Source organism: Xenopus laevis, chromosome 4L (assembly GCF_017654675.1).
Source record: "Xenopus laevis strain J_2021 chromosome 4L, Xenopus_laevis_v10.1, whole genome shotgun sequence".
Lineage (NCBI taxonomy): Eukaryota > Metazoa > Chordata > Amphibia > Anura > Pipidae > Xenopus > Xenopus laevis.
Window position 1 is genome coordinate 92,601,759 of NC_054377.1, and position 18,987 is coordinate 92,620,745.

Sequence of the window (18,987 nt, forward strand, 5' to 3'; positions counted from 1 at the left end):
AATGCCCTAAATCTCATGGATGTAGAAGGTGGTATTCTTAGACAATTTGCAATTGGTTTTCTTTTCTAATGATTTGTGGGTTTTATTCAGCAGCTCTCCAGTTTGCAGTTTCAGTAATCTGGTTGCTAGGGTCCAAATTACCATAGCATCCATGCACTGATTTGAATAAGAGACTGGAATATGAATAGAGGAGGACCTACATAGAAAGATGAATATAAAGTAGCAATAACAATACATTTGCAGCCTTACAGAGCATTTGTTTTTAGTTGGGGTCCGTGACCACCAATTGAAAGCTGGAAAGAGTCAGAAAAAGAAGGCAAATAATTCAAAAACTATAAAAATTAAGTGCAATTCAAAAGCTGCTTTGGCCATTCTGTAACATGCTAAACGTTAACTTAAAGGGAACAACCCCTTTAAATTCTGTGCCATTTTATTATTATCCTTTATGTATATAGCTTCGACATATACCACAGCACTGTGCGAAAATATACATCATTCGAATCATTGTGATATTCGACAAATCTTCTGATGTTGAGCGGCTAGAACTTCTTTGCTGGTGATATTTTTACAGTGATATAGTGCATCAGATTCAGCTCTGTTTAAGCTGGATATTTTTATATATGACATTTACTGGGTTGTACAAGGAGATAAAATAAGTTCCGGATATTCAATCAAATAGTATTAAGTCCATATGGCACAATTCACTGTATGGCAGAGGTTTCCAGAGTTAATGGTGCACTGTGGGTAAAAAAACATGGACATTTGCATGTGAATGTTGCTCTCTATGCACAATGGACTGAGTTGGTTAAATAAGCCCATGGAGTTTTGGTATAACCCAAAACATTTGTAAAAAAATGTTTCATGAAACCTTAAAGGGGTGGTTCACCTTTAAGTTAACTTTTAGTATCTTATAGAATGGAGAATTCTAAGCAACTTTTCAATCAGTCTTAATATTTGCTTTTTAATAGTTTTTGAATCATTTGCCTTCTTGTTTTGACTTTCAATTAGGGGTCACAAACCCCATCTAAAAAACAAATGCTCTGTAAGGCTACAAATTTATTGTTATTAATGCTTTTTATTACTCATCTTTCTATTCAGGCCCTCTAAGTTATTCAGTTATTCTAATCAATGCATGGTTGCTAGGGTAATTTGGACCCTAGCAACCTGATTGCTGATATTGCAAACTGGAGAGCTTCTGAATAATAAGCTAAATAACTCGAAAAACGCAAATAATAGAAAACGAAAACCATGCCATCTATAATTTTGCCATAAAGGTATTTACAGATGCTTTTACATTACCCATCTGATCCCCCATGTTCCTCTATGAGGGGGCTGCCATATTTGTGCAGCAGCAGTCCGTTAGCATTAGAAACTCTAACTGACATGTTGAGAATGGACAGTCAGGTTGGAAAAACAGTCAGGTTTAGGAGCAATTACTTACAAAACCAGAACTATCAATGCAAACTGATTGACATGAGCTATAGGTAACTTTTGATGTACATTAAAGGGATACTGTCATGGGAAAAAATGTTGTTTTCAAAATGAATCAGTTAATAGTGCTACTCCAGCAGAATTCTGCACTGAAATCAATTTCTCAAAAGAGCAAACAGATTTTTTTATATTTGAAATCTGACATGGGGCTAGACATTTTGTCAATTTCCCAGCTGCCCCTGGTCATGTGACTTGTGCCTGCACTTTAGAAGAGAAATGCTTTCTGGCAGGCTGCTGTTTTTCCTTCTCAATGTAACTGAATGTGTCTCAGTGGATAATGGGTTTTTACTATTGAGTGCTGTTCTTAGATCTACCAGGCAGCTGTTATCTTGTATTAGGGAGCTGTTATCTGGTTACCTTCCCATTGTTCTTTTGTTTGGCTGCTGGGGGGAAAAGGGAAGGGGTGATATCACTCCAACTTGCAGTACAGCAGTAAAGAGTGATTGAAGTTTATCAGAGCACAAGTCACATGACTTGGGGCAGCTGGGAAATTGACAATATGTCTAGCCCCATGTCAGATTTCAAAATGGAATATAAAAAAATCTGTTTGATCTTTTGAGAAATGGATTTCAGCGCAGAATTCTGCTGGAGCAGCACTATTAACGGAATCATTTTGAAAAAAATTTTTTTTCCCCATGACAGTATCCCTTTAATATTTTGAATAATCATTTTTTAGTCTCAGTATCATTTAATGTATTCCCCAAACCTATTTCCCCCTACTATAGAATAGGAAGTGGTCTGTGCTTAACATGTATGCAAATATCTGTATAACATGCAAACCTAAGTTTTTATGCGATTTATTCCTGCTGTTAATAAGCAGACAGTGACACAGTCTAGTTAATGCCAAAATATGTTGTGTCTCCAGAGTATTAGTGATCCAAAGTTATGACTATTCATGGTTTTTGTGCTTGTCAAAGGAAAATATGTTATTCATTTGTTTAAAAGGCAGATCCAAATTATACAAGAATAATAATATATCTTTAACCACTTCCATGTATTAAGATGTAGGTGGCATTAGGATTCACAAAGCTATGGTGAAATGTGATTATTTATTAATTGAGAGAAAAAGAAAAAGAATGCAGAGTGAACAACCAGAAAATATTTTATTATTGGCTTTTTCGTGGACTTTTGTATTTTTTTAAAAAAATGTGTTGAAACATAGATTACACAAGGTTCTTTATAAAAGTGACCGAATGCTGTAGAAGTATGGTGTATAGTTTATAAAACCCTCAACAATTACAGTCTTTATATTTTCATAATTTATATTAAACTTTTATGCTATATTTTAACAAGTGAAAGCAGCAGCTTATTGCAAAATAATGAAGTTATAAAAAGCATCTTTAATTGCATTCAGTTTGCAGGAAAACTCAGTTGTAACAACAAGAATCTATGCATCCGCATAAATGGAAGAAATCTGGCTTAAACAGTGATCAAAGGTGGCATTTGGGAAAAATCCTCTTTCTTCTGAACAGTTTTGTCTGGCTTCAGACAGAGAGTGAGCACTTGGAACTTGCATGTCGTAGGCTGTAGGAATAAACGCTGCATTAGAGAAATACATGGTTACAGAAACAGAGCTTTAGCTTCACAGTTTAAGTAATGTTTAAATACATTATTATATTTGTATACAACAAATCTACATTTAAATTCTGAATACATATATAGATCATATTTTGTAATCTGGACTATTCATATTAGATTTCTGTCAGTAACAGATAAATTCTCTTTGCTCGCATTTCCAGTACATATTCATTTGAACAAACATGTAAAAAGCCATATAGGTGCTTTTAGATTCTGCTGGATCAAATGGTTTCTTTATGGATGTTTTTTCATGCCGAAAAAACGATTTATTCAAAACTAGGTGCAATTTAAATTTACTTTTAAAAAAAAAAAACAGACCATATTCTTGCTATGACTGCTTCAGACTTAGGGGCAAATTTACTAAAGGGCGAAGTGACTAACGCGGGCGAAAATTTGCCAGCGTGACGTCATTTCGGTACTTTGTCAATTTACTAACGGTCGCTGGAGTAACTTAGCTAGCGAAGGAGCAGGGTCGGACTGGGCCCCTCTTGTGGGTCCCGCCAGTCCAGACCCGATCCCTGCAGAAACGATGTTCCTGTCCCCGAAAAAAACAAGTATGTGTGCGCACATGTGCAATTGCGGCGCTGAGCACGTCATCGCAGGGGTGGGTGGAGCAAGTGGCAGGGGGCTGGGAGGGGGGCCCTGAGAAGGCAGCCCCGGTGGGCCTCAGGCCCCCCAGTCCGACCCTGGAAGAAGATAGACTCTAGCGGTACTTCGCTCCCTAACGCCTGGCGAATTTGCCTTGTACCTCCTGGGCCCCCCTGCAGCCGCAGGGTCTGCTTCCTCTGTAGTTACGCCCTGAAAATAGTGTAAACTTTTTTTGAGGTAACCGGCTTCCCCCCTACATTTCCTAACATATGGCACATAAACTATACAGTGGGCTCATGTGTAGGGCAATATAACAGATTTATGTTATTTTATTAAAGGAACAGTTCAGTGTGAAAATAAAAACTGTGTAAATAGATAGGCTGTGCAAAATAAAAAATGTTTCTATTTACACAGTTTTTATTTTTACACTGAACAATTCCTTTAAGGTTTCCTGGGCTTGTGTAATGTAATGTACTTGCTGCAACATATACGTCCATTCAACTTTAACTTCCCACCGTATGCAAATTAGCCAACGCTACCGCAACTTTGCTTTGCCTGGCGCAGTAACGCTAGCGCAACTTCACCAGTGTTCGGCACCCTGGGCGCAACTTTGGATTTTAGTGAATTAGCGTTGTTCTGGCGAATCTACGCCTGGCGAAGTATTGCACTGTGAGCGATGCCGTCGCTGGCGAAATTTCAGAGGTTAGTGAATTTGCCCCATAATAAGCATTCATTCTTGATATGTCTGTCCTTTTGCCACATTTACATATGCTGCATTGGTTTGAAATGTCCATGGAAATGGCTAAGCACTTGGTTCTCAAGACAAGAGTAGGTTGCACTATGATAAGTGCCATAAGAACAACCATAATTAACTAGGCAGAAAGCTAATTTTTCAGAAAATGTCTTTACCTGCTGACTGCGTGCTCACCATGTTATATTGGTTCGGATTCTGACAATGTACTTCCCTAAAGTATTGTGGATACTGCACCATACTGTTCTGGAAACCTGCTTGAAAGAGCAGTAAGTTAGATGATACACACATGAAATATGTCCTAAACATATTTAGGACAAAAACATACTCAGGAACCTGAGCTAGGGGATCTAAAGGGGCAGCTTGCATTTATATGGGTACAAAGGAAATAAAAGTGTAGTTTTTTTAATGTTTTAATGCTAATAACCTTCTCTGTGTTTCTACTGTGATGTATAAGACAACGGCTGTGTGCTCAGGTGTGTTATTCTTTATGAGTGCATTGACCATTGTTTTCTGCACACAAGAGACAATATCAGAATCATTTATTGCAGTGTTATAGCTAACTGCACTAGTGCAAAATACCCAGACCATAAATGAGTCCTATACCTGTACTGGGACACTAAGGTGACACTCAGGTTACACCTACACATCACATTCAACCAGTAGGAAAGTGACGCCTGCATAATTTCTTCAAATGATGATACATGCAAGTGTGCTGTGAGTAAAGGGCATCCCTTCTTTTGTTTGCACAGATTGTCTGTTCTGTCAGTAGAAGTGCTAAACATTGGTTATAAAAGCTGAGTGGGAATGCAGTGATAGGTAGTGGACAATGCAAATATACCTGTTTGCATATATCTTAAAACAATTCAGTCAAAAGTCATGCACATAAATGCATAAAGAGCCTGTGCTTTGAATTACAGGAATGCCATCTCCCATACAGTCAATTTAAAAATGTTTTTCCAAAACCTCAGATCCAAGGCATTCCAGATAATAGATACTATAGTATCATCATCATGTGTTTATATAGCACCAGCAAGTTACACAAGGCTTGCATTATTATTTGAGGTATTGTGGCATTAAGGAAAAACTTTCTCACTGGTCAAAAAAACACCCTCAATCCTCAAGGACATATTGAGGGTAATGCAAAGTCAAACAAATAAATTGTATTTTAAGACCATTGTATTCAAAAAAGTATATAATTTATTTATCAAACAGAATTCTTAAAAGCTGGAAAACTATTTGTCCATTAACAAAAAGAATTGGGGAACATATGAGTAGTTATAGTTACATAGTTATATAGTTAAATTGGGTTGAAAAAAAGACAAAGTCCATCAAGTTCAACCCCTCAAAATGAAAACCCAGCATCCATACATACACCCCTCCCTACTTTCACATAAATTATATATACCCAGATATATATTAACTATAGAGTTTAGTATCACAACAGCCTTTGATATTATGTTTGTCTAAGAAATCATCCAAGCCATTCTTAAAGGCATTAACTGAATCAGCCATCACAACATCACCCGGCAGTGCATTCCACAACCTCACTGTCCTGACTGTGAAGAACCCCCTACGTTGCTTCAAATGAAAGTTCTTTTCTTCTAGTCTAAAGGGGTGGCCTCTGGTACGGTGATCCACTTTATGGGTAAAAAGGTCCCCTGTTATTTGTTCTATAATGTCCTCTAATGTACTTGTAAAGTGTAATCATGTCCCCTCGCAATAGCTTTTTTTCCAGAGAAAACAACCCCAACCTTGACAGTCTACCCTCATATATCAGGAGAAAGAAGGTTGGGGAAAAAGGAGAATCCGCCTATTTCTATGAACACTGTATGAATATGAATACTGTCCATGGGGGGAACCTAAAAGATCTTAAGTTTATGGCTATAGATGGAGTCCTCCACTTTGAGAGGAGGAGGAGGAGATAGATTAAGTTTTGAGATGTAAATAACAAAAATGTATATTTAACTTGAATACCATTTATCCAAAGGGGTTGAATAGTAGGTTTGCATTAGCACCTTTTCTATAGGGTAATGTGTTTGTTCTAAGCTGAATGTGACATTTTTCTGATGTAATATACTTTTTTAGTTTATGATGGATGTGATCTTTTTAAGATTAAGTGAGGTAAGACACCACTTCCGGTTTCTAACTGCTTGATAAAGTCCTATAGAGGCGAAACGCGTTGCAGCACCCAGGTGGGGTTACTCCTTAGGTTGGATCATTATTATTATTTTTATTATTTTTTAACCCAACGTCGAAAAAATTTTGAAAATCTGCAGTTTACAGCCACTTCGTGAACTGTTAAATCGTGAAGACCGTGACAGGGTAAAACAGTGAAAATCGTGAGGAGATTCGGAGAATTGCACTCTGCAGTGGAACGCACATGTTGAAGTGAACCAGGCGCAGTTTTGTATCTTCAGGAAAAAGGTACATGCAAAGTGGAGAAATTGTGAACAAGCTGGTTATCACGAAAAGTCTATGCCCAGCTGTGTCTTCGAGGAAAGACCGTAACGAAGGATCTGGTGAGATCAATCAAATTATTTTGGGGGGCATTTACAGCTGGAAAAAAAGAGGGAGTGGGGGGTTACCCCAACAAATTCCTTTGGAAACCCCTTTTTCATCTACAGCCTTATACAAATTAGCTTGATAATACACTGAGAGAAGTACTTTGTACCCTATACCGAATATACAGGCTCACTTAATAACTGCACGAATGGTTCAGCTCAATCTAGTCAGTGGCTGACTCAGGATATGATTCAAAAAGCTTTAATACAAATTAATGTAAACAAGGCTCCAGGGCCTGATGGCATACACCCCCGGGTCCTACGAGACCTTAGTTCAGCTTTAGACCAGCCCTTATTTCTGATTTTCTCAGATTCACTGTCATCTGGTATGGTGCCTATGGATTGGAGAAAAGCTGATGTTATTCCAATATTTAAAAAGGGATTACGATCTCAGCCTGGCAATTATAGGCCAGTAAGCTTGACATCTGTGGTGGGCAAATTATTTGAAGGCTTGTTAAGGGATCACATTCAAAATTTTGTCCTAATGAATGGCATTATGAGCAACAATCAGCATGGCTTTATGAAGGATAGGTCATGTCAGACGAATTTGATTGCATTTTATGATGTGGTAAGTAAGATTCTGGATAGTTGGGGGGCAGTAGATGTGATCTATTTGGATTTTGCTAAAGCATTTGATACTGTGCCCCACAAACGACTGCTTTCTAAACTAAGGTCTGTTGGGCTTAATGAAGTCGTTTGCACGTGGATAGGAAACTGGCTACAGGATCGGGTACAGAGGGTGGTTGTTAATGGGACATTCTCTACTTGGAGTAAGGTTCTTAGTGGGGTCCTCCAGGGCTCAGTATTGGGTCCACTTTTATTTAACTTGTTCATTAATGACTTAGGGGAGGGTGTTGTAAGTAATGTATCAGTGTTTGCAGATGACACAAAATTATCCAGCCCAATTAATTCCATCCAGGATGTGGCATCCTTGCAACATGATCTTGACAAACTGGCAATCTGGGCAGCTAAGAGGCAAATGAGATTCAATGTTGATAAATGTAAAGTCATGCACCTGGGATGTAAAAATATCCAAGCCACTTATACCCTTAATGGGACTGCACTAGGCAAATCCATTATGGAAAAGGACCTTGGAGTCCTTGTAGATGATAAACTTGGCTGTAGCAAGCAATGCCAGTCAGCAGCATCAAGGGCAAATAAGGTCTTGAGCTGTATTAAAAGGGGCATAGAGTCAAGGGAGGAGGGGGTCATTCTTCCACTGTATAGAGCACTTGTAAGGCCCCATCTAGAATATGCCGTACAGTTTTGGTCTCCATCACTCAAACAGGACATTATTGTATTAGAGAGGGTACAGAGAAGGGCAACTAAGCTGGTAAAAGGTATGGAAAATCTTAGCTATGAGGAAAGACTGGCCAAATTGGAGATGTTCACGATGGAGAAGAGGCGCTTAAGGGGTGATATGATGACTATGTATAAATATATAAGGGGATCATATAATAATCTCTCTAATGCTTTATTTACCAGTAGGTCTTTCCAGCTGACACAAGGTCACCCATTCCGATTAGAAGAAAAGAGGTTCCGCCTAAATATTCGGAAGGTGTTTTTTACAGTGAGAGCTGTGAAGATGTGGAATTCTCTCCCTGAATCAGTTGTACAGGCTGATACATTAGATAGCTTTAAGAAGGGGTTGGATGGGTTTTTAGCAAGTAAGGGAATACAGGGTTATGGGAAATAGCTCATAGTCCAAGTTGATCCAGGGACTAGTCCGATTGCCATTTTGGAGTCAGGAAGGAATTTTTCCCCCTCTGAGGCAAATTGGAGAGGCTTCAGATGGTTTTTTTTGCCTTCCTCTGGATCAACTGGCAGATAGGTAGTTAATTAAAAAAAAAAAAAAGGTTGAACTCGATGGACATGTGTCTTTTTTCAACCTTACTTACTATGTTACTATGTATGTTACTATGAATTGGAGAACTATAACTCACACCCTAAACACAAAATAACTTTTCTAAGTTGGAGAACTTTAACTCACAGCCTCCCTTGCTATTTCATAATTGGGGCAAGCACCTATCATAACCATGGAGTATATATTGTATTATTCAAATTTAAATGAGCGACTACCCACCTGGAGTAACTTGATAATTGTTTTTATGTAATTTTACTGATTATCTATTTATTGTGTTTCCTGGCCGGCCAGCTTTTAAAAAATTCTGTTTGATAAATAAATTATATACTTTTTTTGAATACATTGGTCTTAAAATACACCTTTCATTTATTTCTTTGACAAAGCTTGCATTACTTTATATTATAACAAACAAGGGTCTTACAGACAAGGATTACAGAATAGATATAGGTTCAGAGGGCCCTACTCGCAATTTGAAAACATAAGTAAGATGAAAACAAATGGTAATTGATGATAACTTGATTACTGATCAGATAGATGCATTCAAATTGCTTCTTGAAACAGGTGGGTGTTTGACAGTTTTGGAAAGAATGTAAGAATGAGATATAGGGAGGGGTTTTTATTAATGGCACCTGCAAGTAGCACAATGCAATAGTCAAGGCTGAAAAAATAAGAGAATGGCTAAGTGTTTTAGTTGTATGTAAGGTCATATGCCAGCAGTGTTGCAGATGATTGTCAGGATTTGGCAAGGGTTAGGATGTACAGTGTTAAAGACATATGGGATTTCCCTATTGTTTATTTTAACCATTCCCAGGGCTCAAAGGCGTGTTACAGAGTCAATACCTTGTGCATGTGTACCAGGTGGGCTGTGGAATGGAGGAAAAACTTTTCCTGTTGAACACTGCTCCTCAGAAGATGATTTGCTGTGGGAGTTGGGGGAGGATCCTCTGTGCAACATTATGAAGGGGGCTGGAGATCTCATGTGGCGACCATGATGTGAAATGATAAGTGATGACATTTTACTGTATAAATAGATAGACATGAATTAATAATAATAATTATAATAATGATATAATATAAGCGCTCACAATATGCAGATCTCCCATGCACAGTATGATTTTAAATGAGTATAGTTTGACTTCACAAGTAGATTTCTGAGGAATGTTGAGTAGATCCCATAATATCGGCCTGGCAAAAAGGGGGCAAAATCTTGAGTGGAAGCCTGAGATTTGGAAGGAAGGATTATTTATATACACTTGATATTTCTATAACTATAGTAAATCCTTATTGAAGGCACTGATGGTCCAATGCAAAGATCCTATTGGAGCAACCTCACATTTCTCATCTGTTTCTCACCCCCAAGAAATCTGGGGCAGTACTGGCCACTCTGTATTAACAAATGAGTGATGTGTGGGTTGACCCAAAGCCCATAGTGACCTACGAGCTGAACAGCAATAAAAATGTTATGAGGCGCCAGGGCCCCCCGTAAGTTAAAAAAAATGTTGGCGCCTAGGCCCCCCATAAAAGTTTTTTAAAAAAAAAAACATTGGCACCAGGGCGCCTCATAAAAGTTTTAAAAAAATCATTGGTGGTCAGGTTCCCCCATAAAATAAAAACGTTGGCGCCAGGCCCCCCATAAATTTTTTAAAAAATCATTGGTGGTCAGGGCTCCCCATAAGATAAAAAAACGGCACCAGGGCCCCCCATAAAAGTTTTTAAAAAATCATTGGTGGTAAGGGCCCCCATAAGTTAGAAAAACCGTTGGCGTCAGGGCCCCCCATAAAAGTTTTTTTTTTAAAAAAAAAAACATTGGCACCAGGGTCCCCCCTTACAAGTTAAAAAGAAACATTGGGGCCACAGAGAATATTTTTTAAAAAACTTTGGTGGCAGGGGCCTAAAGAGTATTAAAATAATACATTGGTGGCTAGGGGTTTGATAAAATTTTTTAAAAAAACACATTTGAATTCAGGAGAACTGATCTCATGACTTCAGCTTCGACTCTTTTTGCGGCTTCAGGACTTTAACTTCGGCTCCTTTCGAAGCTTCGGTCTTTTTGCAGCTTCAGGACTTCAGCTTCGGCTCCTTTTGTGGCTTCGGCTCTTTTCGAGTCTTTGGGACTTTGGCACTATCAAGGTGGGCCTGGCTATTTTGAAAAGTGCAGCACAGCCTATAGGGGGCCCGGTACAATAGTACCCCCCCCGATGGCGGCCCTGGAGACAGGTGTCTAGGGTGCAACGTTTGGGGGTGTGCTGGGCAGCTACCTCTTCTGCCTACCCCTAGATCGGACTCATCTGCCACTCAACTTGCCAGCACCAGTAACTGACCATGAAGTTGTCAAGGAGAAAAAAAAGGGCTGGTCTGATGTTCTTCTGGTTAGGAAAGATGTGAGGCTTCTAATGATTTTCCTAATCATTGTGAGGAATATCAGATCAACCCTCTTTCTTTATCCTGCATGCAAATTGTAGGGTTTCACGTTCTCCAAGTTATATTTTATTCTTATTTGCATTTCGAAGGGTTTTGTAAAGAACTGTTTCAATGTATGCAACCCAACCCTGCCTGCTTAGCAAGTAATGGCATTTATTAGGTGTCTCCATTCAAACACTTGGAACAGTCATGGTGAATAGCAGCACTATAGCATTGCAAAGCATTTTCTTCCTTGTATACTTTAAACATCTTAATATATCCGTAATGTATGAAAAAATGACCACTTTGCAAGAGTCAGGCCCCCCACTCTTCACCCATAAAAGTAAACACCATCTTAATGTAGTCATATCCTGTCGGAATATTTGCAAGTAAATTAGATAATTTGGGTAAAATATTTAAAGTGCTTTCAAATCACTAAGGGATGGGAAACATGTTCATTCTCATTTTGATTGCAGATACTATATATATATATATATATATTTTTTTTTTTTTTTTCCTGAAGACGGCTCCAGCGGTCGAGCCGAAACGTTGAATAAAAGGTTTTCTATTTTTGTATATATATATATATATATATATATACATATATATCTGAAATTCTAATCAAATATAGTGATCTGTGAATAGAGAGCGAGCAGATCAACCACCAGATGGTATTACACAGTTGTTGTCGTGCGCAAGGCATGACAGGAAATAATGCTTAATGATTATTATTATTATTATTATTAGAAGTATATTATAAGAACATGACCTACTGATCCATTACTTATTTGCAAGTTGTGATTAGATTTAATGGGTTCAAGTGCACATAAGAAGGAAATTCATACAAAAAATATCAGTTTAATAGCAATAACACTTGGCAGATTCCATTTAACCCATGCAAATCACAGTTACCTGGAACAATGCACATGAACACCACTTCTATAAGAGTTTAAACCTCACTTCTGCATTATAATACAGGTGAGTTCTGCAATGTGGAAACTCTTAAACAAAATAGGAAAAAGTAGGTTTCTGATGGCAGCCCTGTGAGCAACTGGGCTGTTTATTAACTGGGTGCAGCTCCATTCCACGTACTGTACATATTTGCTACTTCTTCAGACATTAAAGCTATATGACCACACTGTCAATAATCTTGCACTGAACGGTAAACTTAACCAAATAAATCATGCACATAGGGGCAAATTCACTAAAGGGCATATTTTCTCTGCTTCACTGCACTTCGCCAGGTGCAATTTCCTTACCACTACGCTTATTCACTAAAATGTGAAGTTGCGTCTCAGCAACCAAACACTGGCGATTTTTCCCTAGCGTTACTTCAGCAGTGCATGTCCTACACGAGCCCACCCTAAAACAAATGTGTCATGCCCCTCAAATGTATGGAAAAAAAACCACAGAAATCTTTAATAGTTCAGACTTTTGAAGGAAATCCCGCTTTAAAAAAGTAAAAGTCGCTTTTTATATATTTAATGAATTTCCGGCATACAGGATATGATGTCACTGACATTAGATTGAGAAAGATGTAGCTTTGTTTTCTCAGTTCGCCTGGTCTGAGGTGGCAAAGTAAACTCTGGTGAAAGAGGTAACGTTCAGTAAAATTAGAATCTTAGTGAATTTGCAGAGTAACGACCGTTCGTCAAATGATCAAAAAGTCGACTGGCGTTAGGGTGTGAACGACTGCTAGTTATGGTCTTGTTTGCTAGCGAATTGTCTCTACACCTGTTAATGAATTGACGATGTCCCTGCGGATGAGATTTCTGGCGAATTTTCGCTAGCGTCGGCCACTACGCCCTTTAGTGAATCTGCCCCTTAAATTACATTTTAAACAATTTTACATATGCTGTAGGAAAAAAATTGAACACTGATATTTACCCTTCTTGGGGCCCTTCCTTGTTTGACAACAAGCATGTGTTATGGTGTTCCAGTGGAGCACACTGTTTGGGAACTGCAGAAGCTTCGGTCATTAATCCAGTCCTCAGTATGCTATGACTCTGTAAATCTAAGGAATATATATATCGAGAGAAAGAGAGAGAAAAGTAAGTGGTTAAAACATTGGGTACATATACCAGAGAAAAACAGAATAGATGGATATATAGTTGATAGATAGATAAATCCCACCCTGTTCTGTGACTAACAAACCTATGAATAAGCATGCAAGAAAATTGCATTGTATTTTATTGCATTGTAGAAAAGACGGACTCCCTTCCGATCTGCATATACTCTCTTTCAAATGTTACTTTCATTTAGTAGATGTTTGAACACTGAATGTTGAGAGTAAAGCATTACACATTGGGTACATGTAGACTAGTTCATAGCATATTTACATTTATTAATACCTTGTCTTCAACTGCATTTTTTCACTTAGATGACACACTTTGACTGCTCTTCACACCTATTTATAAAGAACTCTTTAACTAAAATATCACTGACATTTTTATTTTACAAGCTTAAACCTGTAGGACTTCCATTATTTTCTCTGAAAGGATAAAAAACTTCTGTGTAAAATAATAGGTGGCGGATATTTTACTGTTTACAATTTTCTCAAGGTAATTCAAATGACTGCATATTGAAATAATGGGGTTTCTGTAATATTTTACTACTTCAGCTACATTCACATTAGCAACTGCTTTGACTTTCTCCCTTGCTGAAGCTTTGCTGCAACATCAACAGAAACCAGCAAAATGTGTAGAAGCAATAAAATATAATTATAGGACTGGTATTTTCAGAGTAATGTAATGTAAACTTAAAATAAATCAAAGAAACTAAAGATTGCAGTGATCTGGACCAATAAGAGATCTTGATCCTAATCAAGCTGGGGATTACCAGGTGTACATAACATTATATTAAAACTATGATACAGGTATGAGATCTATTAGCCAGAAAGCTTGGGACCTGGGGCTTGCTGGATAAGGAGTAGTGATGGGGGAATTTCCCGCAAAATGGAAAAAATTTGCGAAACGGCGCCGGTGTCTCGTTTTTGACGCCGGTGTCCGGCATCAAAAACGAGACGCCAGCGAATTGACATTTTTTTTTGCCGCAAATTTGCGACTGCGAATAAATTCGACCATCACTAATAAGGAGTATTTGGATCTCTAAACCTTGTCTACTAAAAATATGAATTAAACCAAATAGGAATATTTTGCCTAAAATAAGGATGAATTACATCTTAGTTGGGATCAAGTACAAGGTACTGCTTTATTATTACAGAGAGAAAGGAAATCCCTTTTAAGATTTTGAACATGAAGTCTATGGGAGAAGACTGTCCTGTAATTCGGATCTTTCTCTATAATGAGTTTCCAGATAATGGACCCCATACCTGCTTATCTCCTTTATGGAGACTATGGTCAGCTGCAGAGACAATAAAATACTTTGGGTGGCCACAAGCAACCAATTGGACAGCCCTAATATAGCAATAAAGACACTTGAAATATTTGTAATATACCGGTGCATACCTGTGATCAGTTCCTGTGATCTAGTGCAATTCAGAAGCTTGTGCCTGATGCTTCTACCCAATGTCCCATCAAACACCTGTGGCACCCTCAGGCACACATTATCACTGGTTGCATCCCTCCCTGGATCAGAGGCGGAAAGCAGCTGAGACACAGGACAAACATAGAGCAACAGAAATCACACCATATAAAACATTCTCCTATAAACAGTGTAAAAATAGCATCAGAAAACTTAATTTTAAGCCTCCTATAATATACATTACAGGTACATGGCATGAGAATTCAATAGGGCTGATCTATCAGTTTTTAAAATATAAATCTGTTTTCTTGGTATTTTTTTGTTTAATTCCATGAAATCGAGGGAATGTGCCCTGAGCCAGTTTGAAAGCTGCAGATTAACAAATGCACTGTGAATGTTTGAATACCAAGTCCCAACCATTTTTTAAATGGTAAGATTAGCTGATACATATCCATGATTATTGGTGCCTGTGTGTGCTCTCTTTAATGGTGTGCATTTATTTTGCTAGAGTCAAGTGTCAATACCCAGCAAACTTATTGTCTTTTAAAATTCATCAGAAATTTGCTGGCATGCACAAACCACGACACCAATTGCTGTATCAATAATGACTTTGCTTTGATCAACTAGCATCTTCTGGCCAGCTGGCATCAGGGTTTTCAACCCTACAGAGAGTAGAGGCTATAGGTAATAGTCTAGTGGCTACTAGATTTTCAATTGGAAATAAACTGTCAGATTCTTACCTTAGCGTGCAATTGCTGCTCCCGAGCTGTATGTGCTTTTACATGTTTTCGAAGTGAGCTTGGATCTGTATATCGTTTGCAGCAGCCCTGTATCTGACAGGCATATGGTTTCTGTGCAATTAAGAACCAAACACACAAATATCATTCTAGAGCTATAAATAAGACTGATAATAAACGTTTATAATATATGATTCTGCTCCAAAAAATATACATTAAACTGTAAAATGCTGTAGGCTTGTAAGTCTCTATTTATTATTTGGATATTGTTGTTAACATGATTGTCCCTTTAACAGGACACAGCCAAGCTATATACTATACTAAACTATAAAGTTATTAAAAGCTAAACATATCCTAGTAAATTCTACAATAATTTAGCTTGGGCACATAGCATTTCTTTTTTGTTTTTCTACAAAATGTAAATTTTAACAATCTATATAATTTGAGTTAGTCTTATTAACTTACACCTTTAGATTTTAAGCAGAACTCTCTTGAATTATATACAGACAGGCATTTAAAGGAACAGTTCAGTATAAAAATAAAACTTTATAGCTAGGCTGTGCAAAATAAAACATGTTTTCAAAACTACTGTCTCTTTTGCAGTTCTCTGACCTTAGTTAGTCAGTGATTGATTGAAGGGGGGCACATGGGGCACACCTGTTCCGTTTGCTTTTGATCCTCAGCACACAGGGCAGATTTAAAAGCAAACTAACTAAACTGAAGAAAAGTTTGAACACATTTGTGTGTTTTATTACAGTTTTGATAATGAAGGTGAATTTCTCTTTAAACTTCAAGTCACAGTTTCCCCAAGACCCCTGTTACAATTGCTTTTTTGCTTATCTAAATTGTTACAAAAGTATCTAAGTGCACTGCCACATATTCTGGGCTCTCAGCTGTCAAAATTGTAACTAACCTGCGCAGTCTATCTATTTACCAATAACTCTTCCTTTAAGAAGAGTTGGGAGCATGTGGGTGTATTGCACACAGAGCTGAGTGCAAGTGTGAACATTCCAAGATAGGTTTTCAATTTTTCAGCATTTCATTCAATCAAATTTGTTATATTTGTGTTTTTCAATAAAAAAGCAATCACTAATTGTCGCATCTCTAATTTTTTCCTTACTTCTGTAATACAAGTAATAAAAGATATGTACTTGGATGACCAGTACACAATATTTTCTTTAGTACTGTATCTACCTGGAAAGTTCATATAGCTGGTGCTAGGATTTGAAGGTGGCGGGCAGGGAGAGCAGTAGAAGAGCTCAACCCGCACCCGCCCACGAGGAGCAGTGCTAGGTCAACCCGAACCGCTGGTATCGGGTCGGCCCGCTCATCACTAGTGTACTTAATACAATGGGAGTGATTTATCAACATTTGAACTCCATTTTTTACACTGATTCGAATTTAAATCATGCTTTCAAAAAAATTTGAATGTACAACAGTTATTAAGAGCAAAAAAAAATTATAATGTAAAACTTTGGAATCTAAACGCTATAGAGTTCATGTAAAAGTCAATGGGAACTGTCCCATTGTAAGGCAATTTAAAGCATTTGTTCAATGCAAGCTTTTAAAATTTTTCAAAACATTGAAAAATTCAAGGTATTCAATTTTTCAGCATTTCATTCAATCAAATTTGTTATATTTGTGTTTTTCAATGAATAAGCAATCACTAATTGTCGCATCTCTAATTTTTTCCTTACTTCTGTAATACAAGTAATAAAAGACATGTACTTGGATGACCAGTACACAATATTTTCTTTAGTACTGTATCTACCTGGAAAGTTCATATAGCTGGTGCTAGGAGTTTCTGTACCTTAAAGGAATTGTTCAGTGTAAAAATAAAAACTGGGTAAATAGATAGGCTGTGCAAAATAAAAAATGTATCTAATATGGTTAGTTAGCCAAAAATGTAATGTATAAAGGCTGGAGTGATTTGATGTATAACATGTCTGTCAGAACTCTACTTCCTGCTTTTCAGCTCTCTTGGTTTACACTGACTGGTTACCCTGGCTACCAGACAGTAACCAATCAGAGACTTGAGGGGGGGGGCAGATGGGTCATATCTGTTGCTTTTGAATCTGAGCTGAATGCTGAGGATCAATTACAAACTCACTGAACAGAAATGTACCATGTGGCCCCCCTTCAAGTCGCTGACTAACTCAGAGTTATAGAGCTGAAAAGCAGGAAGTTGGATTCTGGCTGTTTTATTAGACATCTGTTCACTCCAGGCTTTACATATATTACATTTTTGCTAACTATATTAGAAACATTTTTTATTTTGCACAGTCTATCTATTTACCCAGTTTTTATTTTCACACTGAACTATTCCTTTATATCCTTTCAAATCAAAACCAGGACAGACTGCACAGTGGTATCACAACTCATCAAAAACGCTTCCTTTGCAACAAATTCTTTTAATGCACCATGGGCACTTTTGTCCTGTGTCTTTATTAAGGGGGTTATATACTAAACCTCAAGTTTTTTTGGGCAAAAACTTACATTTTAAGAGGAAAAAAAACTTTTTCGAGATTTATTATACCCCGAAGCTGCAAAAAGTCAAACCAGTCTCAAACCAGTCGAGGCCATGTATAAGTCAATGGGAGATGTCCCTTTTACAATTTGAAGATATCGTGATCTGCGCTGGGTTTCATCTGATAATCCAAAAAATTCTGGGTTTTTTGGCGATAACCTGAAAAAATTGAGTGATTCTGGCATCAAATACAAATTTTTTTTAGCGACTCGGGGTATACACTTGTTTTTATTGAGTTTTTTCCCAACCAAACTTTTTCGAATTATTTTATGGATAAATAAGATAAAATTGTGGATGGGCATTTGGTCGAGCTTGGATTTATAAAAATACGAGATAAATGAGATAAAGTTTTAGTAAATAACCCCATAAATGTTCCAAATTCAATTGATTCGGTTTGTAACTTGATTGCCTTGAAGTCTTGTTTGTCCAGGTTTTCATAACCCACTTCTCCAAGATGATTTTTTTTCAGAAAAGATGCCGTCGTTATTTAATCTCTGAATATTTTTGATGATTTATTTGTTGGTGTGCGAACAGCCTATTTTTGTTTTTTGAATATATATATGGTGTCTAATAAAAGGGCAGCCAAGTATGGGGGTTTACTTTGAAAGCAGCAAGTAAGTTGCAGGTAAAACCTAGTCCCTTTGTAAAATGTATAATGAAGCAACAGAATTCTTAATGAATCAGATAAAATTGAGCATAGGACTGGCCAGATATGGGATGACTTTGACGTAGTTGGCCAGCTTAAATATATTGCAATATATGGACAAACAATCCCTGTTTTGTTTAAAGGGTAAGGCATTTTTTAGTAGCAGTATGCACAAAATGTCGCTGTCTTAAATATATTGATAATGGGTTGAGTGCAGAGGACTCTTGTATTTGACTATATGTATTTTGTGGTCACAGCCTCATTGCACCCCCGCCTAATGGTTTTAAAAAATAGTGGTGAGCACAACTTTCCCTTATTTGTTTTATATATATATATATATATATATATATATATATAT

At 37.4% G+C, this 18,987-nt stretch overlaps 1 protein-coding gene across 3 annotated transcripts in view; it reads right to left on the reverse strand.

The window, feature by feature from the left end:
* Nucleotides 1-2,575: 2,575 nt before the first annotated feature.
* LOC108714330 (zinc finger protein GLIS1-like) overlaps nucleotides 2,576-18,987 on the reverse strand; it is a 72,193-nt gene continuing 55,781 nt past the window's right edge. Inside the window, exons 5-10 of one of the 3 annotated variants that reach the window (XM_041590473.1) lie at nucleotides 15,460-15,570; nucleotides 14,704-14,845; nucleotides 13,124-13,250; nucleotides 9,677-9,855; nucleotides 4,586-4,665; nucleotides 2,576-3,015 (exon numbers count right to left, since the gene is read on the reverse strand). In XM_041590473.1, the coding sequence (XP_041446407.1) occupies nucleotides 2,911-3,015; nucleotides 4,586-4,665; nucleotides 9,677-9,855; nucleotides 13,124-13,250; nucleotides 14,704-14,845; nucleotides 15,460-15,570 (744 nt within the window). In that variant the 3' untranslated portion in view covers nucleotides 2,576-2,910. Of the gene's footprint in view, nucleotides 3,016-4,566; nucleotides 4,666-9,676; nucleotides 9,856-13,123; nucleotides 13,251-14,703; nucleotides 14,846-15,459; nucleotides 15,571-18,987 lie in introns of all 3 variants that reach the window. The other 2 variants (XM_018258450.2, XM_018258449.2) reach the window with 2 other exon arrangements.